We start from the raw sequence: 25611 nt of genomic DNA on the forward strand, positions 1-25611 counted from the left end.
TTGTACAGATTGAAATACACATGCAGCTATTATTTGTGACGATCCAGGCACAGGGCTTCACAGATGCTGGATCTAAAGCCTGCTTTACACGTTGCAATTTCGCATACAATATTGTATGCGATTTGCAACGCCCCCATCGTAAGTGTGGCACGTTCAATTTGTTCAATTTGTCACACATACTTACCTTCCATACGAGCTCGATGTGGGCGGCGAACGTCCACTTCCTGGAGTGGGAGGGACGTTCGGCGTCACATCGATGTCCCGCGGCAGCCGGCCAATAGAATCGGAGGGGCGGAGCTGAGCAGGACGTAAACATCCCGCCCACCTCCTTCCGTCCGCATTGTGGGCTGGGAGCCGCAGGACGTAGGTAAGATCTGTTCATCGTTCCCGGGGTGTCACACACTGCAATGTGTGCTACACCGGGTACGATGAACAATTTGACGTGCAATTCTAGAGAAAGGTACAATGTGTATGCGATGAACGTTTTAACGTTCAATCGCAATCGCACGTAGCTGTCACACACTGTAATGTAACTTACGATGCCGGATGTGCGTCACTTACAACGTGACCCCGCCGACACATTGTAAGATACATTGCAGCGTGTAAAGCGGGCTTAAGTTCCGCAAATCGAACCATTCATCCCTACTTATCCCCTATCCTCTGGATAGAAGATAAGCGTCAATTGTGGGAAAACCACTGCAGAAGTTTTGCTTCTGTATGCCTTCCACAGAAACAAATAAAATCCATCCACAGGTGTTCTGTATGGGTCGGATGGTATTTGAAATCTCTGTACCTAGCTTTTACATGAAGCTTTATTGAGTGATGGCAGAAGTCCACTCTCACGTTATGGTTCATTGGTGCAGGGATGAAGTCATTCAGACTCGCCCTTAAACTGCAAAAATAGAAAAGGAAATGCCACCCTTCCTTTCTGGTGACAGCATATATTTTATAAAATATTATGTGCACTATTAAGCAAAGTTTGAAAAGTCCTGATCTCTTCCCTAAAGACATTTATATTCGTCAGGAAGGCAAAAATACATCAGAAGGTCCAGAAATTATTTAGAACACTCCCGGCAGACAGAGAAATGTAAAAGTTTATATAAAAGTATCTATTTTAAAGTAACAATTATAAGGCTCCCTTCACGTGTCCTTTTGGATATTTCATTTGTCTTTTCTCTGTTTAAGGAACAGACAAATAAAATAAATGATTTGTTGCATCAGTAAAATGCAAACGGAAGTAGAGCAGCCCCCCACCCCGTTATTGATTATTATGGGGTCCTTTTGGTGTTTGTTTTTTTGGAACAGAAAAAAACTGCTCTGTGCAAAACATTTTTTTTCCATTAAAAAAAGGACCCATTGACAATCAATGAAGCAGCCCCTGACAAACAGAGAGATCGTCAGTCTTGTTGAATAGTAAATCTGTTTTAGTTTTCAGGGAGTTTTTTTTGCAGTTTCTGATAAGATTTGTTTGAAAAATGATCTCTAAAAATGAATTGAGGTGCAGTACTTGACATAGCCACATGTGTTTGTTACGCCTGAACCATAACACTTTCACGGGGATGGTGTCATGCAACAAGTGTGGCGAGTGCGTTCAGACTAACTAAAGACTGCTGCACAACAAAAAACACAACTCAAAAACACCACAGACAAGGGGGACACTGGGGAAATAATAACAATGGTGGGCCCTGGGACTAGTGAAAGGGTAGATTGACACATCCTATCCTCACCTGTAGCTGTCCCTACTCTCCTAGCCAGCCTCTATATAGTCTCCGCAATTGTTGCCGAGCAGCAACCTGAGTCCCTGGAAAACTCTATAGATGCCCTGGCTAGTGAAAGGCAGGTGAGGTTCACTAGACCCACCACTGCACTAAAGAGACAACAGGTTAGGGAAGACAAACAGGAAATAAACAACCAAAACAGAGAGGATACGACTTCAGGAGAATCCACAGCAGCTCCTTCCACCAAGATGACTTGCATACAAATGTCTTTGTATAGTCAGCAAAGCTTGCTGGGAGACCTAGCTATTTAAACACAAGGGGGTGTGGCTAAAAAGCAGGCGCAGCTGACCTTAACTACAGGACAAACTGACTTTAACTACATCAGAACCAAAGGAAACAAAACAACATTTAAATGCAGAGTTCCAGATAGAGATAAGGGGCTGCAGTCCTCAAGCTGCCACTACTCTCCAAAAACACGGAGATGGCTGTGACAACTGTGACAGATGGACAAATCAGGGAAGATGTAAAACCAGTAATCCACACAGGTCCCAGAAGTTGAGACACATGAATAGGAATGTACAAACACAGTCATACAGGAATGATGGAATACAAGAAACCAAAAAGAATAACAGAATACATGCAAACCCTCCCAAACCTAAATGAAACAAAATAGGAGGTAACTGCAAAGGGATTCACACAAACAAACTGCAGGGAATAGCAATGTCTCAGTAAAAACATCTTAACCAAGGAGCTGGGATTCCAGATAACCATCTATCCAAATACTGAGGCATGTGAGTAATGAGTATAAATAGCCCCTACCAAAATGTGATTGGGCAAATCAAGCGAGAAAGTGCACACACCTAAATAGAAGGGAAATAGGAAGGCAGAGAATAAGAAAGATAGACAAGATATCCTTCAGCAGTTGGACCGACATAACACAGGCTGTGGTCCAACCAAGAGGGAAACCGATCAACAACCAGAAATTACTTGTTCGAGCCTTGGAGAGGATCCATGACAGAGTTGCTGTGCCAGGCACTTCAGTGATGGGATTGCATCACTACATCTCCTCTCTTCTGCTGATCAGCTGGGTTCCCGGAGGTTAGATCGCCTCCCTGGGCCATTGCTATAAAATCATTGAAGACTTCCTTTAAATCTGCCATATCTCTTCATTATAGTGACATAATACGGCACATATGTTTTGAAGTGCTATGTATTATTCCTTGGAAGGAAAACAGCTTATGTTTGACATTATCAATGACTCTCATTCATCACGGCAGTACTACGCCTGCCACGTATACCATATATTTAGTTGTATTAAATATTCAGCGTGCATACACATCGCACTTACTGCTTCACATGATCCTCATCAGAGCACAGCTTATCCCAGGATGAAATTTGCCTCCTGCAATGATTCTTTTTCATATTCATGGTGGCACAAATTACTATATAGTATTATTTGGTTAAAAAATATATGACTACTTCATTAATTAAAGACAAATCACCAAAGCTATGAAATACTCCGGATTGTCCATCTTTTCAATGCCATTTTCCAAAATTATATATAGAATTATTTCATCAAAAGGTTGAACAACTGTATGCATCTAGTACTATTCCCGAGTTACAGACTGTATTATATTATAGCACTTAATCATCTGCAGGATTTGGTTTTGAAAGAAATTTGCAATCCGTGCACGGCTGGCTGACATTTGAGGCCAGTTAGCGCAATAGAGCTCTGATGTGAATATCACAGCAAGTGAGAATCGGGTGTGATGTGGCAAGGTTGAGGGATAGAAGGATACATAGAAGGGTTTGTAATGGGACACAATAAATTTAGTTTCACTGCCCCTTCACTCCTACTGACTCATGCAGGAGGTTAGACCAGGAGATCAGAACTGTATTATTACATCTCACACTCTGAGAAACCTGCTCTAAGCTATAGTGGAGGTATGTTCTTCTTTCCTTAGGTGTGGCTGCTTGCTTATGATTGGTCTCCATAATACAGGGCGAAGAAGTACACACCCCCAGTAAAAACTAGTGGGCGTGCTCTTCTTTCCTTTAAGTGTAGCTGCCTGCTTCTGATTGGTCAGCATCATAACGGGAGAAGAAGCATACACCTCCAGTAAAAAGTAAGGGGGCATGTTGTTCTTTTCTTTAAGAATTGCTGCCTGCTTCTGATTGGTCAGCATCATGCAGAGAGACGAAGTACATGCCCTCAGTAAAAACTAGTGGGACATGTTCTTCTTTCCTTTTAAGAATTTTCGCCTGCTTCTGATTGGTCAGCATCATACAGTGAGAAGAAATACACATGTTCAGCAAAAACTAGTGGGCATGTTCTTTCCTTTAAGTGTTGCTACCTGCTTCTGATCAGTCAGCATCATACAGGAAGAAGAAGTACACATGCTCTGTGAAAACTAGTGGGGCGTGTTCTTCTTTCCTTTTAAGTGTTGCTGCCTGTTTCTGATTGGTCAGCATCATAATAGGAGAAGTAGACGACTTAGGAAAAACTAGTGGGGCATGTTCTTCTTTCCTTTAAGTGTAGCTGCCTGCTTCTGATTGGTCAGTATTATACAGGGAGAAGTACACATGTTCAGTAAAAACTAGTGGGTTGTGTTCTTCTTTCCTTTTAAGTGTTTCTGCCTACCTCTGATTGTCTACTAGGCATTGCTCCCACCTAGCCAGAATCCAACTCCACACTGATGAGGGGCAATACCCCGAAACAGCTGTCTGTGGATGGATACCTGGCCTTGGTATTTCTGTTGTCATATCTTTAAACTTGTCAAAGAGTTGGATATTGACTAAAAGGGCCACTTAATATGGTGGTTATGGTGGTCTCCGAAGAAGAGCCACTCCTTGGCTAGGTCCTTCCCGGAGGGATATCTGGCTATTTACTGTGTCGAGACTCCTAACAGAGGCTCCACGGACCTTTTTTTATTTGCATATTTTCCAGGAGGCAATGCACCTAAGATTTCACTTTGTTGAGTGCCTTTGCTCGCTGCCGACAGTGTTTTCTCAGGCTGGTCTCCCCGAGATCAGTGATTGTTTTGTCTTGCTGGTCTACTAGGCATTGCTCCCACCTAGCCAGAATCCTACTCCACACTGCTGAGGGGCAATACCCCGAAACAGCTGTCTGTGGATGGATACCTGAACTTGTTATTTCCGTTGTCATATCTTTAAACTTGTCAAAGAGTTGGATATTGACTAAAAGGGATACTTAATATTGTGGTTATGGTGGTCTCCTAAAAAGAGCCACTCCTTGGCTAGGTTCTTCCCGGAGAGATATCTGGCTATTTTCTGTGTCGAGACTCCTAACAGAGGCTCCATGGGCCTTTTTTGATTTGCTTCTGATTGGTCAGCAGCATAATGGTAGAAGTACATGCCCTCAGGAAAAACTGGTGGTACACGTTCTTTTTTCGTTTAAGTGTAGATGCCTGCTTCTGATTGGTCAGCATCATACAGGGATAAGAAGTACAGGTAGTCCTCGGGTTACAACAGTCTCGAGTTACATCGTTTCGTGGTTACGACGCTTTATACGACGCTCTAGTCCAGTGCTGTACAGAGGAAAATGAGTCTTCTGCACGCCATAACACCCTTCATTATGGCTCCCAAACGTAAGCCAGACTCATCTGATACCGGCCCCAGTATCTCCAGCACCTTCTACAGCTGCCTCCCAAGCTAAGTGTTTCCAGTACTGTACTGTTATTATGGTACAGTGCTGTATGAACGTATGATCCGACTTACATCGAAATTCGGTTTACGACGCCGCGTAAGAACGGATCAACGTCGTAAGTCGAGGACTACCTGTACACATGTTCAGTAAAAACTAGTGGGGCATGTTCTTCTTTCCTATTAAGTGTTGCTGCCTGTTTCTGATTGGTCAGCATTATACAGGGAGAAGAAGCACATGCCCCTGGAAAAACTGTCTGATAACACCCACTTGTATTTAAAAAGTAAACTTATTAGGTGCCAAATACTTTGAAAGCTAATATCTCTGCAACAGAGGCAAAAATAATAATACTTTGCAGCCAATATAACATTGTGTGTCCAGTTCCACATGGAAATTTGGTGAAAGGTCCTTTTTAATGGCAACTGACAAAAATAGTAGTTAGTGGGTAGAAAAGTGTCCATTGCATTATGCATTCTCAAGAAAATGATAGGTGCACTGCGGAGAGGGGCTAAGGATTTGCATTCAGACCTGATCTTACTATTCTGTCATAGTCTACACAGCAAAGCTTAAAATTAAGCTACAGAAGAAATGGGAAATTTTTAACCAAATTACCATACTGAGCTGATCATCAAGGTTTCTGAAGAAGAAACTAGATTGCCTTTGTTTTAGGATGGGTGTTTAAAAGGGACAATAAAGTTATGGGATACATATTTCTTGTTGGCTTGACAAATAATGCACATTTGTATTATTGTCAAGTCGTGTCGATGAATTTTTTTGTAATAGACTGTTGCATGAGTGATATGTGAATCCTCCGTGTGCAGATATGTAATGTATTGCTGATAGATATTCATTTTTTTGTAGGTAAAATATAAAAGAGACTTTGAAGAAAGTAAAGGACGAGGTTTCAGCATTGTCACAGACACCCCCGAGCTGCAACGACTTAAAAAGACCCAAGAGCAGATTAGTAACGTATGTCCCTATACGTGCGGAGCGCGGCAGTGTTGGTGTGACGTGTCTGTGTGTGAGGATGTAGCAAATGTGAATATGAATGTGTGTCAGGTTCAAATGCAACAGGTTGACAAGCAATATGTCCGGCACCACTACCAAACATTGTCCTTTCCTAAAGTCCCAAGTAGCAACGGTGCCTAATTATATGGATATATGAGAAAAGTGAGATGAAGCAGATTTGCCATTCAATGGTCTGGCAAAGTGAACACTGTAATGATAGACAATGATTTTTATTCAAGTGAAGCAGATGACTACATAATACTTATCTCTACAGTTTTCCGAGATCCTGATGGTTTACCGGTTTGACTCCTTATCGTAATTATGTTGTAAGTCTGGTCAATCGGTCACCCATTGACTTATAGTGTGTCTCCAGTAGATGGCACTGAATACAGTTTGTCTTTGAGAGCTAATTTGAATACTTTTCCCCATGGAGCATTGCCGGTAAAAACTCCTCAATGAGAACCGGTACTCCCCGGAGCTGAGGTCCTGAAAGAAGAAGACAACATGAGAACAGGTAATTTTTTAAAAAATTTAATAGAATGGTAACATATGTACAGTAGAGTCAAGCAAGAAGATTCACAGGACCCTGGTTCAGCTGCTGGATCGGTAGTCCACGGCCACAGAACCAGAGCCCTACAAACCTCCTACTATCTCCCCGGTGCCACTTTCACTTTATAGGTCACTGCAATGACAACCATGCATCTCTTCACAACACAAATACATTGTAAGTTGTCCTGAAGAAGAGACAGCCAGAAGTGGGAGGTCTGCAGAGCTCTGGTCCAGAGGGAGCAGACTACAAGTCAACCCAGGTCTGACAAATCTTTTTGTTGAACTTTTATAGACGGATATCCTAATTTGTCCATTACTCTGCATGCCAAGGGGAATTATAAATGTTGTGTCATCAGCCAACTGCATTGATATAAATTTCTTCTGTTATCAAGCTGATATCACGGGGATGTACAGATGGAACGGGGACTCCTAGGCTGACACTAAGAATGAACCCCTGCGCTGTCCCTTATCTCGAAGGTAGACTTGAAGGTAGGTAGGTTTGAGCCTCCAACATGGCCCTGTCTCCTATCCAAGTCTTAATACCACTTCCCCTCACCCAGGGAGCGGGAATGAAAACCAGTAACCAAAACCCCCACAAACAGGCACAGACAGGGTAAACGAAAACACATGCACACTGCACGCAAACACAAAGGAGGGACAGTATGTCCACTGGGGAGTAACACAAAAGGGTAGGAACTAAATACACAACTGGAGAACTCACACATCACACAGAACTGCAACTTGTAGATCACCATACAACTGAATAACCACAGGAACTGAGGAGGCCAAAAGATATATCCGGCAAACAGCCCCAGAATCCAGAACCTTATAAAGGGTGAGGCCTGGTGGTGATCAGCAGCCTGAGCTCCCAGCAGATGATCACAAGCCAGCAGGAATTAACTCCTGCTGTACTGAAGAGCAGCGAAGCCAGAACCAGCGGACGCCCATGACAGACTGCAACTAAGGGAACCCAGACTGTTTGTCAAATTCTGCAGTGTGATCAGACTCTAATGCCACCATGACACCCAGCGCGTGCAATGCAGAACACTGTACGACAGCTGGGATCTACACGGATCAGTAATTTGCCACCCATAGCAGTCTATGGACCCACATTGCATCACTGTATACCTGTGACACAGGATTACAGAGATATTCTGCCCTAGACGTTTTGAGCATATGCCTTCATGAGGGCCATAGGTGGCATATAGTGTCTCTGGTATATTTGTGTGGAATGGGTAATCTCTGTGCCATCCGCACACAGCGCTGCTGTTTATGTGGTCCTTCCTTTATAAAAATGTGACAGATTTTGCATAAATCTCAGAATAAAGGAGTAAAGATGCTATTATCAGGCTGACGTCTCCCCAGGCACTTGCTCACTTGCACATCTTATACTGTGTATTGTGGATTTTCAAAGCCTGTACATTTCTTTGCAAACATAAAACGTCCTTCTCCTCTTTGCAACAATTCAAGTCTTTGACAACTTTGCATTTTTTGCCTTTTTGTACTCTAAGCAAATTTATCCACTGGATGAGAGGCTGAAAGCTATTTCTGACCGCATATGCTGAGTGTTAAAAATACATCTTCGTATCTAATGGCAAAGTAAAAGCTCTTTTATATCCACCTTACAAACATATTTCCCAAGATGCTCAGTTCTTAAAAGATCTTATTTCAGTGTTGAGAAATTTAATGTATCAACTTTTATCTCTAGGTTCAAAACGACTAGAGTAGAGTTAGGGAAATGTATCACAAGTTACTTATGAAAAGGAAAATCGAAGTGGGAGGTCTCTGTAAATAGGGATGATTGAACCCGAACTGTAAAGTTGCGGGTTTGTACCAGACCGGGGCTCGGACCCGAACACAGACTTTTAAAATAAGTCTGTGTCCGAGTTCGTTGTACAGTTACTGTTAATAAAGTTTGTTGAAAGACTGCAGTGCAGCCAATCAACAAGCTTTATGGCATGCGGACGTTGCCTGTTCACTGCTGTGAATAATAAAGATTAACAAAAAAAAAAATGATGTGGATTCCTTGATAGCCAGTGCACGTAACGTAGACAGCTTGAGGATGCAACGCTCAGCTGTCTGCTTTACCTTGACTGGTTATCAAAAATAGAGGGTTCACACTCTGTTTTTTTAAATTATTGAATTAAATAATTTAAAAAACTGTGTGGGATCCCCCTATTTTTGATAACCAGTCAAGGTAAAGCGGACAGCTGGGGGCTGGTATTATCAGGCTGGGGCGGTCCATGGTTATTTGGCCCTACTCAGACTAAAAATAGCAGCTCAAAACTGCCCCTTAAATAGCGCATCACATTAGATGCACCTATTCTGGCATTTTGCCCCCACTCTTCCCGAGTGCCCTGGTGTGATGGCTATTGGGGTAATACTTTTAGGGTTAATGTTGGCTGTGAATTGACAGCAAGCATCAAGCCCAGGAGTTAGTAATGGAGAGGCATCTATCAGACACCCCCATTACTAACCTGGCAAGTGCAGAGTTAAAAAAAACCTCATAGATAACACGCCCTTGTTCACCAATTTATTAATAAAATAAATCCTGAAAGTTCCAACGTAATCCAAAGAGAAATATTCCACAATGCCCATCGATTCCTATGGAGTTTCATTTTAACCCTAGAACGCGCAAGCAATTCAATCTACCATAGAAAACAAATGACCTAGCAGGCCTGCGAGGCCCCAGGTATGCGTTCTAGGGTTAAGAGCTTTCTCAGAATGCAGCTCCATAGGTCAGTCTGCCGGTCAGCAGAAGCTCGGAATTTCTCACAAACGGTGACGTTACTGACAGTTTTGCTTCTTTTTGCAGCCCCCTAGCCTTTACAACAACTATTTTACACCCATTTTACAGCACACAAATTTAGGTCTCCATTGACTTATATGGGGTTTGGCATCTGGGGTCAAGTCCTGGTCCCGAACTGAACTTTTACTTAAACTCCGTGTGAAGCCAGCGAACCTGAACATCCACAGGTCCGCTCATCTCTATCTGCATACAATCAGGTTGCTTCTTTCATTTTTCAAGAAACTACAGAGAAAAGTAAGTCGAAATCTGATTGGTGCAAATGTAAATTAATTTGTTTTGATAGATTTACTTCAATTTTATTCCAAATTAGCATTTTTATTTAGTCGGGGACTTTTTAAAGGTCATCTGTCAGTAGGATCAACCCACCTAAGCTGTCTATATGGGCACGTAGGTCATAGGAAGCTGAATAATATTATACCTTGCTTTCTGCAATCAGATGAATGGTTTCTGAGAAAGTAATCATATTCTTATATGCAAATGAGCTGAAAAGATCTTTGGGGGCAGATTAAAGTGGCATAGGCATCTTTTATCCTCATTTGCATATAAGAAAAACCTGGATTTCTCAGGAACTATTCATGGGATTGAGGATATCAAGATATCATTTTATTCCGCTTCCTATGACCTGCATGTTTATATAGACGGTTTAGGAGGGTTGATCCTCCTGACAGATGCCCTTTGAGGTGATCCAAAGAAGGCCATGCCTATAGGCAATGGGAGGGGTATCATTCTTTTCAGCCTCTTGGGGTACTTTCACACTTGCGTTGTTTTCCTTCCGTCACAATGCGCCCTTTTGGAAACCAGCGGAATCCGTTAACGGATTCCGCTGTTTCTCATAGACTTGTATGGATGACGGGTTGTGCCAAAAGGACCTGCGTTGCTTCCGCTGGGCGACGCTGCGTTGCTTCCGCCCAGCGGGAGGAACGCAGCATGTAACGTTTTTTTGAGCAGCGGAATCCTTAGGATTTCACTGCGCATGCTCTCTCTGGCTCCCTGCACCCGTAACCAAGATAAATATCGGGTAACCAAGCAAAGTGCTTTACCCGATATTTACCCTGGCCATGTGTGCAGGGAGCCCGACACTTCCCCGCTCGGCTCCACCCCCTCCCCGCACTCCACTCCGCATGTGTATATATATATATATATATATATATATATATATACATGCGCGCGCACACACGCACATACACATACACATACACACACACACATACACATACACACATACACACACACACTCACCTGTCCTCAGCGCCATAAAACTGTAAAAAAAAAATCAAAACTGATTCCGTTGTTTTGCAGCATCCGTTGCATCCGTTGTGTCACTATATGCAACACATCCGTTGCATCCGTCACACAACGCAATGCAACGGATGCCGTTCAACACAAGTGTGAAACTAGCCTTAAACTCCTGCCGCTGTGTGTCTTGTGCGGTCTAGTTGGGACATAACAGCACACATATATGCATATAGCCTTCTTAAAGAAAATTTGCATAAACCAAACCTTTTGCAACTCTGCACACAATCAACATCATTGGCAAACACGCACACAACTTATGCAAGCTCCTTCAAGAAAAATCTGACTCACATTATCAAATTTTTATGCATAATGGTGCAAGTATTAAACTCTATTTTGGTAGTGTGTGGTGACTTTATTTCTTCACTAGGGTCAACATCGATTATTGAATCCACAATACTACACTGTAACCAAGAAGAATCCATCCAGAGGTGACCACACATGATTCCTTGGGAAATGTACCGGTGAGTACTTTTATACATGGCTTTTTATACATGTTAATTAGTATTGTTATTTTAATTATTATTTGGAATAAAACAATGGGCTCCCAGTAATAAAAATATAAGATAGTATAGAAATATATTAGAAGATACTTTACAAAGTATATATTTTACATAGTCATTATTATGCATTTATTATTCATTTTTTATCTGTGTTTTATACAGTGGAGAAAATAAATATTTGATACACTGACGATTTTGCAAGTTTTCCAACCTACAAAGATTGGAGAGGTTTGTAATTTTTACCGTAAGTACTCTTCAGCTGGGACAGACATGTACTGGAGTGAGCAGGCAGACCTTGCATGCCCTATACGATTTGAATCCACAATGGCATAGTGTGTTACTAATGGTAATCTTTGAAAGTGTAGTCCCAGCTCTCTTCAGGTCATTGGACAGGTTCTCCTGTGTAGTTCTGGGCTGATTCCTGACATTTCTCATAATCATCCCTGCCCCATGAGGCGAGATCTTGCATGGAAACCCAGACCGAGTAAGATTGACAGTAATCTTGTGTTTTTTCTATTTTCTAATAATTGTGCCAATAGTTGTTGCCTTCTCACCAAGCTGCTTGCCTATTGTCTTGTAGCCAATACCAGCCTTGTGCAGGTCTACAATTTTCTCTTTGGTGTCCTAAGGCTACTTTCACACATCAGTTTTCTGTATTCAGGCACAGTCCTTTTTTTTCCTGATCCAACGGATCCTGAAAAAAAAGTGAAAACCGTATCCACCGGATCCGTTTTTTAACGGATCCGTTATGCCGGATCCGTTAAAAAACGGATCCGGTGGATACGGTTTGCATCCGTTTTTGCATCCTTTTCGTCCGTTTTTTGGCTGGATCCGTTTTGTTAATTACATTGGAGCATGCTCAGTTTAGAAAAACGGATCCGGCGGCCGCATCCGTTTTTTACCGCATTACGCCGGATCCGGCGTCCATAGGCTTCTATTGTAAAACACGCCGTATCGCGCCGGATCCGGCGCGATGCGTTTTTTTTGCCGGACAAAAAAACGTTGCAAGCTACGTTGCCTCCGGCCGCCGCTTTAACTAATTTTGCCGCATCCGGAAAAAAACGGATGCAACGCAAAGCCATCCGGTACAATCCGGTACCAATGCAAGTCTATGGGGAAAAAACGGATGCGGTACCGGATCCGTTTTACCCGTTTTTTTCCGGATTGAACCTGATGGCAAAAAACTGATGTGTGAAAGTAGCCTTAGACAGCTCTTTGGTCTTGGCCATGGTGGATAGGTTGGACTGTGATTGATTGCTTGAGTGTGTGGACAGGTGTCTTTTTATACAGGTAACGAGTTCAAACATGTTCAATTAATACATGTAATGAGTTCAGAGTAGGAGCTTCTTAAAGGAACAATAACAGGTCTGTGAGAGCCAGAATTCTTGCAGGTTGGTAGGTGATCAAATACTTATTTCATGCAATAAAATGCAAATTAATTATTTAGAAATCATACAATGTGATTTTCTTTTTTTTATTTTGTCTGTCACGGTTGGAGTATACCAACGATAAACATTACAGACCTCTCCATTCTTTGTAGGGGGGAAAACTTGCAAAATAGTGAGTGTATCAAATACTTATTTGCCCCCACTGTATATCATTAACAATGAATATGTGAAATTTGGACTGCATTAATGCTATATAGAACATACTTAAGTATATACAGTATATCACACCTTTTACATTTTTGTAAATATTTTATTATATATTTTCATGGGAAAAACACTGAAGACCTGACACTATGATACAATGTAAAATAGTCAGTATCCAGCTATCTTGAAAAGACAACCACTGGATAGGATACTGACCACGTGCACTAAACTTTTTTGGTCGACCATGGCAAGGCGTGCGCTGAGTGCAAACTGTCTTGTTAAACCACTGTATGGTCTTGGCCTCCGTACTGCAGCTCAGGTTCAGGGTGTTGGCAATCTTCTTATAGCCTTGGCCATCTTTATGTAGAGCAACAATTCTTTTTTTTCAGATCCTCAGAGTATTGTTTGCCATGAGACACCATGTACACGTAGACCTTCCAGTGACCAGTATGAGAGAGTGTATGAGGGTTAACACCAAATGTAACTCACCTGTCCCCATTAACACCTGAGATCTTGTAACACTAATGAGTTACATGACACCGGGGAGAGAGAATGGTTAATTGGGCACAATTTGGTCATTTTCACTTATTATCTATCTATCTATCTATCTATCTATCTATCATTTATTATCGATCCTATCATTTGCTTTTTTTTTATCCCCGCTTGTTACAGCTTCTGCTCATTACTTCAAAGTAGAGAGGCTACTGAGCATGTGCATCCACCCTGTAGATGGACCAACAACTACAGGGGAAGCAGAAGCAGGGGAACAGTACCAAAAATGAAAATGTAAATTATTTTCCTAACCGTTCACTATTGTACATTTATGTGTAATGCAAACTCACTTCTTTTCACATCCTCTATTGAGTCTTGAATAATATTATTTGTGAGACAACCCCTTTAAGACAACTCTATTACCACAATAAGTGCAGCCTTCCAAACTTATGTGTAAAGCTATGATGAGAAAAGGCTTGAGGTGCAAATGATGTTGATTCAGCTTATTTCACACATATGGAGGACATATGGTTATCCTGATCATATCCAGTGATGATTTGGCAAAAATAAAAAAACGAAGGGTAGTAGATGAGATAAATGACACGTTCAATACTAAGAAGAGGAGGTATGAATGGGTAGAGACCGCACGCCTTATAGGTGCCAATGCTCCATTTGTTGGCTATTCCTCAAAAATCCCTATGCACACACACACACTCGGTTCGGTAGACTGTTCATGTGTGCTTAATGGGGAAAGGGAAATAATCGGCTGTCAGACAGCTCTGGTTGTTATGCTCACTGGCTGAGCAAGGGATTAGCGGACCCACTGGGCCACAGCACAGAGAAAACCCAGAGGGACTTGACTGCGGAACCTACACCTGGTTTTCACCAGAGCCTCTAATGATGAGGGTGTTATGCTGCAGGTGTGAGACCGGGTGCCACTCAGGAAAGCTGATGCTGCTAGAGCGGGCCCCATGGTACAGGAGAGATAGTCTCTGATGTTGAGTATCAACAGTAGCAGATGTAGAGATTTCAGCCTGGATGGGTGTAGCAGCAGTGGCCAGTTAGGATACTTGCGGCAGTGGGCATCGTGGTAGGCGGCCGGCGTGACAGCTTGTAGCAGCAGCGGCAGACTTGGGATAACAGCAGCACAGAGAAACAGACACGGATAAGTAGCAGAATATAACACACTACAGCAGCAGCAGCAGCAAAGACAGTAGAAACAGTGCTATAGGACTTGAGAACTAGCAACGGATCTGACATGTTGCCCAGGCACCTCCCATAGGGGAAAGGTGCCTTAAGTACCTGTAACCTCTCACCTGACCTGAGAGGCAATTCCACGTTAGGGAATGCTGGCCCTTTAAGAAAAGGGGCATGGCCATGCAAACCCTTTGTGCAGAACCAGGAAGCCTGTGAGGTGCACACAGGCTATGTGGAACAGCAGCATTGACCGGGGATGGGGCAGACACTGCAGTACATCCAGGCAGGTGAGGTAACAGATGTCACCGCCGGGGAAGGGGGCAGGACAGCACTGGGACACGGGTATGGGCATTACACTGGTGGTGATGACTTCCCTTGAAAACAGTATGATCAAGTGTCAAAAATTAACACATCTCATACTTCTCTCCCCTGTCATCATCTTTTGATGGAGAGTCAGGAGACCCCTCCACATATAAAATAGTTGGCAGAAGTTCAACCCAAGCATGAACATGAGACCTACATTCAATATTCAATCGTCTGGTTCTACTAAGGATTTTCACGTCAATATTTAATGATACTACTAAATGTACATGTTTTTTAATAAGCTTTTCAGCATGACATTCTGTATATTTGGTGAAGTCAACCTGAACACACCAAATAGAGAAAGTCTTGTGAAGATCTAGGCACTCGGATTTTATTGGAGAAGGAAAAATAATCATCAACGTATTCATATACTAATATAATAATATCCCATTTTCTCCAATAGGACTGAAGCCCAATAATTGGAAATGCTGTACTATGGTCCAAAATTGCAGCTGCTAAGAAAAGATGTGGTATTTCTTCGATGACCTGAACAGGTAAATGGCAAAGCTTATGACGTATTCTGTAACCGTATCACCGGGACAACTGAAGTTGTGAACCCACAAATCTACATACTTTTTAATGAGCCCAATGACATAACTTAAAGATGGTATAAAATCTTCTAACTATCAGGTACTTTTAACAATATTGGTCTTCAAATATGGGCCAAAGCAACGTAGGCCCATAAGTGAAATACACTGTAGGACGTAAAGTTGACTGGTTTGTGTTCTCACCTTTTCTATTTGACCCACTTTGTGTGGCCTGCTTAAAGAGAATCTGTCAGGTGATTTTCTTACATAATACTAATGGTTTCCTGAAATATGGCTTGAGCAGTCCTTTAAGAATCATTAACTTTTATTGCTCTACCTTCTCTGGTTATCTTGCTGTAAGCCCGCACAGAATTCAGTGTCACACTCTGGCTAGTCAAGCATATGTAAAGCCAAATTGAATACTCACTGCTTCCCACACCCATAATCCCGCATTATCCTTTCCTTTATGAGTGCTGTCTATGGTAGACATCATAGCAGCTAGTCTCCATCCACTAGCTCAGAAACAATTGACACTCAGAGATGGAGCTTGCAGAGAAAAATGCTAAATACTAACCAGAAATGGTGCTACTATAAATGACAGCTTATTCTAAAAGGTAACCAGATCAACAAGTACACATAAAAAAGTTTATTATTTTCATTTCTAATACTGAAGAAAGAAAGAAAGGTAGCAGAAAGAAATAAAGATAGGTAGGAAGAAACGTAGTGTCATGGGGTGTGATGAGATAACCAGAGACTCAGGTTCCTAAACTGGCTGTCAGGGTAGGGGGGCCGTAGCTGTAACTGATTCCAGAGATACGTTGGGTGACGATGTCTGGCCGTCTTCCTTGCCCTGCTCCTGTACAGCCCTAATCTAATACCCTCTCTCCCCCACCTCAGGGGAGGTCCAGGACAGCAATGGTAAAACCCTCAGATATGGACAAACAGGGGAGACCAAAACTTGTTCACTCAGCACGCTCACACAGAGGTATTACACAACAAGTGATAAGAAGGAAAATAAGAACAGGGAGGAAACAACGAGATCACGAGAGAACTCTACAACAGCTCTACGCACAAAGCACTACAATCACCAGCAGGGATACAACATCACACTTACCAGTGTTCCAAAAGCTTTTGTTGGCATGGGAAGACAGATCCCTCCATCTTAAAAAGGCAGGGAGTAGCTGTGATAGGTTTGCTATAATAGGTGATGCCACAGGTAAGCAGCCAGTAGGAATTAACTCCTGCCAGCCTGATCACAAATGAACACACAGCTGGTTGATGACCGAGCCTGCCTGTGAAACTCAGAAGCACCAGAGAAACCACAGTGTGGAGTGTTAAGGCTGCTTTACACGGTACGACCGATTGTGCGATTTCACAATCGATCGTACCCGCCCCCGTCCTTTTTGCGTCACGGGCAAATCGCTGCCCGTGTCGCACAAAGTCAGTAACCCCCGTCACACATACTTACCTCTCGTGCGACCTCGCTGTGGGCGGCGAACGTCCACTTCCTGGAGTGGGAGGGACGTTCGGCGTCACAGCGACGTCACACGGCCGCCGGCCAATAGAAGCGGAGGGGCGGAGATGAGCGGGACGTAAACATCCCGCCCACCTCCTTCCTTCCACATAGAGCCGGCGGCGGCCGCGGGAGGCAGGTGAGCTGCTCATCGTTCCCGTGGTGTCACACGGAGCGGCGTGTGCTACCACGGAAACGATGGTCAAATAAATTAAACGATATTATGGAACCTAGCGAGCAGTACCCGACTCACGATTTGTGAGCGATACTGCGTCGCTAGGAGGTGTCACACAGGCCGGCATCGCAAGCGATGCCGGATGTGCGTCACAAAAACCGTGACCCCGACGATCTATCGCACGATAGATTGTCTGGTGTAAAGCAGCCTTTAGTCTGTCATGTGTACAGTGTCTGATGCCACCATGACAGCTGTTGAGTTATGAACCAAACCCCATGTGACACTTCGAAAGAAAGAAAGAAACTTAGAAAGAAAGAAGAAATGTAGAAAGAGTGAAACATAGAAAGAAAGAGATGTAGAAAGAAAGAGACGTTGAAAGAAACAAACGTAGACAGAAAGAAGGAAGGAAACGTAGAAAGAAAGAAACATGGAAAGAAAGAAACTTTGAAAGAAACAAAAAAAGAAACGTAGAAAGAAAAAAACAGAAAGAAACGTAGAAAGAAAGAAAGAAATGTAGAAAGAAAGAAGAAACATAGAAAGAAAGAAACATAGAAGGAGAAAAAGAAAGAAACATACAAAGAAAGAAACGTAGAAAGAAATCAAGAGAAATGTAGAAAGAAATAACATAGAAAGAAACGTAGAAAGAAATATAGAAACATAAAGAAAAAGAGAAATTAACTTAGAAAGAAAGAAAGAGAGAAATAAAGAAACATAGAAAGAAAGAAACAGAAACATAGAAAAAGAAAGAAACCATAAAGAAAGAGCGAGAGAAAGAAATGTAGAAAGAAAAAAACGTAGAGAGAAAGAATTGTAGAAAGAATGAAAGAAAGAAATGTAGAAAGAGAAAAAGAAACATAGAATAAAGAAAGAAAAACTTAGAAACAAACAAACAAACAAACAAAGGTAGAAACAAATGAATTGACGGTTACTCATTAATTCTTTATGTTCAGCCGTCCAAAATATTCTGCAGGGTTTGGTACCTCTGTGTGACCACAATCAGGTACATGCTATATGTTCAGCTGTAGTCACACTCTGCTGTAGATGTCACTGCCTTTCTATGCTGCACAGACTTGTTTTTGTTCCTTCTTTCTGGTAGCAGGGGGTAGATGAAGATATTACAGTAAATAATATTTCAGGGCAAAATGTGTAGGAACAAGATGGTAATCTGCCAGCCGGTGTGATGGGTATTGTGCAGCAGATAGAAGAGGTTTCACTATAATTGTAAGATCTGCATTATGTATTCCATAATTTGATCTGAAATATCTCCTGACACGGATGTAAAATGTCTTTGCCATTTAGAGTAATGATGAGACGTACAATGTTCTGTTCCTCCGCAGTTTAGGATTAGGAGTGAATTGTTGGTGTCTTGTAGACCGGTTGTGACATCCGGCACTGCCATCTTTATTACAGCCCCTTCTTCTTCATCTTCTTGTTCCAGAAGAGACATCAGAAAACTTCTCTAAGTGGAAAGGCAAGGACTGAAAGGAAATATTTGTCCCGTTCCTCCTGTGATACGGCCAAATTCAAAGGGGACACCTGGCAAAGTTTATAAGGTAAGGAAATGAGATCTACTTGAGAAAATAAGTCGATGGTTTCCAGGGGAATGCTGCCGTTGAAAGCAAACTCTCATGAGCTAAAAGGGCCTATTGTACTGGGAATGTCCTTCATGCACTCCCAGTAGCTCTGCTGAATTTTAAGATGCGGTGTCTTATTTTCTCAATCTGGCAAACAGTGGACTTGAAAGGCTTCAATTGTGTCATTTGCACTTTGTATGTTTCTCTTGTTGCTGTGGTGGATGAAATAGAAATGACAGAAAGTAGCGGCGTGCCAAAGAGCCATCGTTACAATCACAATGATGACACTTTATTTCAAGACCAATTTAGTTTATACTTGTCTTAAAGTGTACAGACCCTCTACACAACGTATACAGAGGGTACGCCATTAACCCTAGAATGCATACCTGGGGCCTCGCAGGCCTGCTAAGTCACTTGTTTTCTATGGTAGATTTCTATGGTTGCGCGTTCTAGGGTTAAAATGCATGAAGAAGTCACAGCAAGGCACTCCTGGAAATAAGATCTAGACAGAATCCTGCCCTCTCGATACAACTTTGGATACTTTACTCCTACTGTTGGGGGAGAAGCTCATGGAGGCCACTCTTGTATATGCAAGTAAATGGCCTCCATTGGGTGACCATGTCAAATTTGACTGTATCAAGTCCCCCAGGAATGACAGCCCTTTGCTCTGATTCAAGAAGGGCTTGTCACCTCCATACGTCTAACTAGGTAATATGGACACAGCCATTACTGATGGACAGTATGGTGGCCCAGAGGGTAGCACTGTTGCCTTGCAGCAAAGCAAGAGTAAGCTTTATTTTTGTTTGAGTTAATTTCACTGTTTTTTTTCCCCACTGTCACTATGTGACTGTATGAAAATGAAGGACAGGAGCTCCTATGCTGTCGTTCACACACAAGGGGTCCCTAGGCTATCCCTAACCGCGGGGTTACTCCCAGTGGTGAAGATGTCTAAGTCCCATGCTCGTCTAAGCTCCTGACCAAAACTGATCTGATTCTCCCTCCCACAGGGAAGGAAGGGGTAGGAGAGATAACACAGATAAAGTCAGACAGGGGAAAACCAAAACTCTGACACACTGCAAGCACATCAGGATCCAACAATGAGATACTCAGGAGAAAAGCAAGAGCAGGAAGGCAGCGACAAAAAGACAAGGGTTAACTCCACAACTGTACACAGCAACAAGTACTACAACCACCAGTTAGTTTGGATCACAACATCTCACCAAAACAGCTAAGATAAACTATAGCTGGCACCAATTGAAGTATCCAGCCAGCATATATAGCTGGGAAGCAGATGTGATTGGCTCCCCCACAACATGTGATCAAAGATAACTTACAAGCAGATCACCAGAGATTAATTCTTGATAGCCTGCCTATGAATTACCAATCTGTTGGTCGATGCCCGAATATCCCTACGCTGATTACAGACCTTAGAAAAGTTATAAGGTGGAGTTTCAGAATCTGAGGTCTGACCAGATCCCGAAGCCACCATGACAGTCGGCAATGTTTGTAAAAACCTCCGTATGACACCCACACATCAAAACATGGAATTTATAAATTACATTTACTCTGGAACTACCTGACCGAAGAAGAAATCATATAATCAAAAGAAAGAAATAACTATATTTAAAACTTTTGTGCCAGAACTCTCATGAAAAAGTTGTACATTTTTGATGCCTATAGCCTGCTTTACTCGTTGCAATTTCGCATACGATATCGTATGCGATGTGCAACACCCCCATTGTATGTGTGACACGTTCAATTTGTTGAACGTGCCGCACAAACGATTAACCCCCGTCACACGTACTTACCCATCCATACGACCTCGATGTGGGCGGCAAACGTCCACTTCCTGGAGTGGGAGGGAAGTTCGGCGTCACATCGATGTCACATGGCAGCCGGCCAATAGAAGCGGAGGGGCGGAGCTGAGCGGGACGTAAACATCCCGCCCACTTCCTTCCTTCCGCATTGTGGGCCGGGAGCCGCAGGACGTAGGTAAGATCTGTTCATCGTTCCAGGGGTGTCACACACTGCAATGTGCGCTACCCTGGTACGATGAACAATCTGACGTGCAATTCTAGAGAAAGGTACGATGTGTATGCGATGAACGTTTTACCGTTCAATCGCAATCGCACGTACCTGTCACACACTGCAATGTACCTTACGATGCCGGATGTGCGTCACTTACGACGTGACCCCGCCGACACATTATAAGATACATTGCAGCGTGTAAAGCGGGCTTACTTCTTTGCATGGAAATTTGTGACTTTTTTCTATGAAGAAAACTTTTAAGGAACTCTGGTGGAACTTAGCTGGATGGGAAGTGGTCTTCTTCAGTCACACACATATACAATACTTTATGGCATAGATTATTGCACAAGTTTAATCCATCCCTATAGCGGACATAGATTTATGTTTTGGCACATGGACAGGCAAAGATTTAGCAAATTTATTAAGAAGTGATGGGCTCTTAAAAAATTGGACATATTTTACTCTTAAGGCCCCGTTACACACAACAACATCGCTAACGAGATGTCGTTGGGGTCACGGAATTCGTGACGCACATCCGGCCTCGTTAGCGACGTTGTTGCGTGTGACACGTACGAGCGACCGCTAACGATGCAAAATTATCACCAAATCGTTGATTGTTGACACGTTGTCCATTTCCCAAATATCATTGCTAGTGCTTAGTGCAGTTTGTTTGTCGTTCCTGAGGCAGCACACATCGGTACGTGTGACACCCCAGGAACGACGAACAACACCGTACCTGCGTACTCCGGCAACGAGGTGGGCGTGACATTGATACGGCTGCTCTCCGTCCCTCCACTTCAATTGGACGCCTGCCGTGTGACGTCGCTGTGACGCCGCACGAACCGCCCCCTTAGAAAAGAGGCTGTTCGCCGCCCACAGCGACGTTGTTAGGAAGGTAAGTGCGTGTGATGGGTACTAGCGATTTTGTACGCCACGGGTAGTGATTTGCTCGTGACGCACAAACGACGGGGGTGGGTGCATTCATGAGCAACATCGCTAGCGATGTCACTGCGTGTAAAGCACCCTTTAGTCATAGGGCTAGGACTAAGGGCGTCTTGTTCACAGCAGAAATGCGGCAGGTTTTTAAGCATGCCATAGCTCATCCCATGATTTTAATGCTTTGACAAAAACGTTTTTGGATTTTACGCTCTTCTTGGATTTGCCCATCCCTTTTGCTTTTTTAATCTTGTTATGTTTGGCACTTGGATAGAGAAGTTAGTACGCCACGTCATTTATATATTCAGAGAACCACCTCAGTGGAATATGATGCAATTAAGCTTCATTAATTCAATGCATTCTAAGTAATATATGGTTCAAACACATAAAAGGTTAGGAAGTTTTCGGAAGGGTGCATTGATGATAGTTCAATCCCAAGTTGAAAACCCGAATATTCAGGTGAAATCTATGGCGAAATTTATCAGTATGTGCTAAGATCCCCTCCAGCTACTCCAGAGAGGAAATAAAGGTCTTAAGCGGGCTTTACACGCTGCGACATCGCTAATGCGAACTTGTTGGGGTCACGGAATTCGTGACGCATATCCGGCCGCATTAGCAATGCCGTTGCGTGTAACACCGATAAGCGATTTTGCATCGTTGCAAAAACGTGCAAAATCGCTAATCGGCGACACAGGGGTCCATTCTCAAATCTCGTTACTGCAGCAGTAACGAGGTTGTTCCTCGTTCCTGCGGCAGCACACATCGCTGCGTGTGACGCCGCAGGAACGAGGAAGCTCCCCTTACCTGCCTCCCGGCCGCTATGAGGAAGGAAGGAGGTGGGCGGGATGTTACGTCCCGCTCAGCTCCGCCCCTCCGCTGCTATTGGGCGGCGGTTCAGTGACGTCGCTGTGACGCCGCACGGACCGCCCCCTTAGAAAGGAGGCGGTTCGCCCGTCACAGCGACGTCGCCGGACAGGTATGTATGTGTGACCGGTCTGGGCGATGTTGTGCGGCACGGGCAGCGATTTGCCCGTGTCGCGCAACAGATGGGGGCGGCTACCCACACTAGCAATATCGGGACCGATATCGCAGTGTGTAAAGTAGCCTTTACAAAGTAAGATAAACTCTTTGGAACAACTTTTCATTTTTGCCAAAAGATGAGCATCCAGAAAAGAAGACCCTTCTATGGTATTAGTTTACTAATATGTTATAGAAAACAGGATTTCTATAGGGGGTCTTATCCAGAATGTCTACAAAGAGGTTCATTTACCCAGAAAAAACAAGTTTGTGCAAAACATCGATTTTGTTAGCAATTGCGTAAATCTATAGTTGTTCCGTAGAGTCACTGATGAGGAACTAAAATGTATTGCTTGGTTCTACTACAAATTTCACCATATCCCTGGTGGTCCCAAAATCTACAACCAGACAACGTAAAAAAAAGCTGGCAAAGTAGAACAATTTGCAATTCACTTTGTCTGAGTCACTTGTTGTCATCATTTTACACCATGTGGAAGAAGAGAAGGCTCACGAGACACCCAGAGCAGTCGGGAGGGTGCCTTCATAATATTTTCATCTATCATATCATATAGCCTATATAGAACCAGAAGCAGGGAAAGCAGCCATCATTTTGTGGTGAATCTGGATAGTGAGAGGACGTCAGAGCGCAGGAGAGAAAGCCAAAATACAACTGAAGGAACTGTACATGGAGTATGTGTGACCGCACAGCAGTGAAGAAGTTTAGTGTGTGAGGTTCAGGACGATAATTTATCACTGGTTACCATCCATTTATCCACAACTATTCATCACTTTAACCTTAGTAAGAATGTGTTTTCATTAAAGGGGTTGACCACCTGCTTTTGTTAGTGCAGCTTTGTCACAAAACTGAAAAGCACTTCAGTTGATATATTGACTGCTGATAATAGAACATGTCACACCACACCAGTCCATCAGTGTCACGAGTGTGTCACGGGTGACACTGTCATGTGGTTTCTGACCATAGAAGATCACAGAGTCTGGCTGTGCAGAATGCTCCCTGACTTTCCATTGTACCTGCTGTCAGTATTCATTGCAATGGGTAGCTTTCCTGCTGGATTCATCTCTCTCCATTTGGACCCAGCAGGAGCTCGCCTTCCACCCAGCTGCTGACCATCAGTATTATCTTGGTACTTAAATACTCCCTTCCTTCCTTGGACTGGTGCTGGTGATAGTTTTAGTTTATTCAAGCCTTGGTTGCAAGCAGGTGACTTGTACTCCTCTGTGATATCATTGCTGAAAACTTTACTGGACGTCTACCTGAGTCATCTAATGATAAGTAGTTCATGCTTTTCCCCTGTGTGTCCTCCTTGTGTCATCTATAGTGTTTAGTGGAGTTGACAATCAACTCATCCCATCCATATCCCAGCACTAAGGATACCTAGGGTCAGGTATCTGGCTCAGTGCATAGGTGAGGAACCTATCTAGGGTGGTGAGGGACCCCAGGGGCCAGGAGTAGGTTTGGTCAGGGGTCATCATCTTCCCTTTCACTAGACGTAGGGGTCCCCTTCCTAGGTTTCCGCTTCGGCGCATAGGTGCGGAACCTATCTTGGGTGGTGAGGGTCCCCAGGGACCAGCAGTAGGTTTAGTCAGGAGTCACCATCTCCCACTTCCCTAGACACAGGGTTTCTCTTTTCTTCCCTTTCACTTAGTACTTCCCTGTACATAGCGTGACAATCAGCCTCAATCAATTGCAAAACGCTGCACATGGGAAAGCTGCTTTATTAATGAAGGAGGCCGATGGGCTGTTCAGATTACATGCTCCTCTACCAGCAGCCATTGAATGGCCAACGCTGGTGGTGCTGGCGAACTTGTGAGGAAAGCTGCTACAGCAAGGGAAAGTGGCCAACTCTCTTAAAGAGCTTAAAAAAAAGTTGGATTCAGTCCTAGGAAACCTCAGAGTGTTACACACGTCTTTTGCGGGCTATTGGAAGCTTTACAGTACTTTCTGTTTGTTGCAAATCAATTTGTGCAAATTTGAAATTTTGCAAAAATTTGGTAAAGCTGCGGAACTAGAATATGAAGACATTCGCTAATCTCTATGTGCAACCCTTTTAAAGTGATATCATTAGCGGAAAAAAATAATAATTTTCAAAGCCTGAAGCCAGAAATTTGTTTTTCACAGTCAGGAATTACTTTTCTTTAGTTGAAATTTCTAACACATTTCAATGTGACAACTTAACATATAGCCAAATGATCTATTTACAGATATTAGACTTTGCGCCAATTTGTATATCAAGAAAAGCTTTTCCCTCGGGCTGCCTGATATATACCATATACTGAGAAGAGTATATATTGGTTTTGAGCACTTGCCAGTATGCCTGGAAGTAATGTATGATTGCATTATTAGACAAGTACAAACAGGCTCGCATTATCATCTTGTCCACTTGCGCAATAGTTGCTTGTAATATATATGGTACTTTACTTTTCATATACAAATAATATTATTAATTTTTTATTACAGTGCAGTAATGTAACCCTTGCCTCATATATATTAAAGAAGCACTCCTGTGAAGATTTAGTTTTAGAAACCTGTGTATATGTGCATGCAGTGTAGTGTCAGTGTATTAATATACTCATCTACTGCCATCCAGTTCTGTTCAGTGACATCACTACTTTGCAAACTCTCCATGTCGCA

At 43.0% G+C, this 25611-nt stretch overlaps 2 protein-coding genes across 3 annotated transcripts in view; both read left to right on the plus strand.

The window, feature by feature from the left end:
- LOC142243542 (LIM zinc-binding domain-containing Nebulette) overlaps nt 1-25611 on the plus strand; it is a 321524-nt gene that overhangs the window by 131164 nt on the left and 164749 nt on the right. For both annotated transcript variants that reach the window (XM_075315580.1, XM_075315581.1), the window contains exon 4: nt 6244-6351. In XM_075315580.1, coding sequence (XP_075171695.1) covers nt 6244-6351 — 108 coding nt within the window. The remainder of the gene's footprint in view (nt 1-6243; nt 6352-25611) is intronic.
- LOC142243541 (nebulette-like) overlaps nt 6371-25611 on the plus strand; it is a 145810-nt gene continuing 126569 nt past the window's right edge. Inside the window, exons 1-7 of the mRNA XM_075315579.1 lie at nt 6371-6904; nt 7069-7199; nt 7332-7428; nt 11412-11505; nt 13809-13922; nt 15592-15682; nt 18842-18956. The gene's annotated coding sequence lies outside the window, so the exon portion shown is untranslated. The remainder of the gene's footprint in view (nt 6905-7068; nt 7200-7331; nt 7429-11411; nt 11506-13808; nt 13923-15591; nt 15683-18841; nt 18957-25611) is intronic.

This window comes from Anomaloglossus baeobatrachus, chromosome 6, assembly GCF_048569485.1.
Source record: "Anomaloglossus baeobatrachus isolate aAnoBae1 chromosome 6, aAnoBae1.hap1, whole genome shotgun sequence".
NCBI lineage: Eukaryota > Metazoa > Chordata > Amphibia > Anura > Aromobatidae > Anomaloglossus > Anomaloglossus baeobatrachus.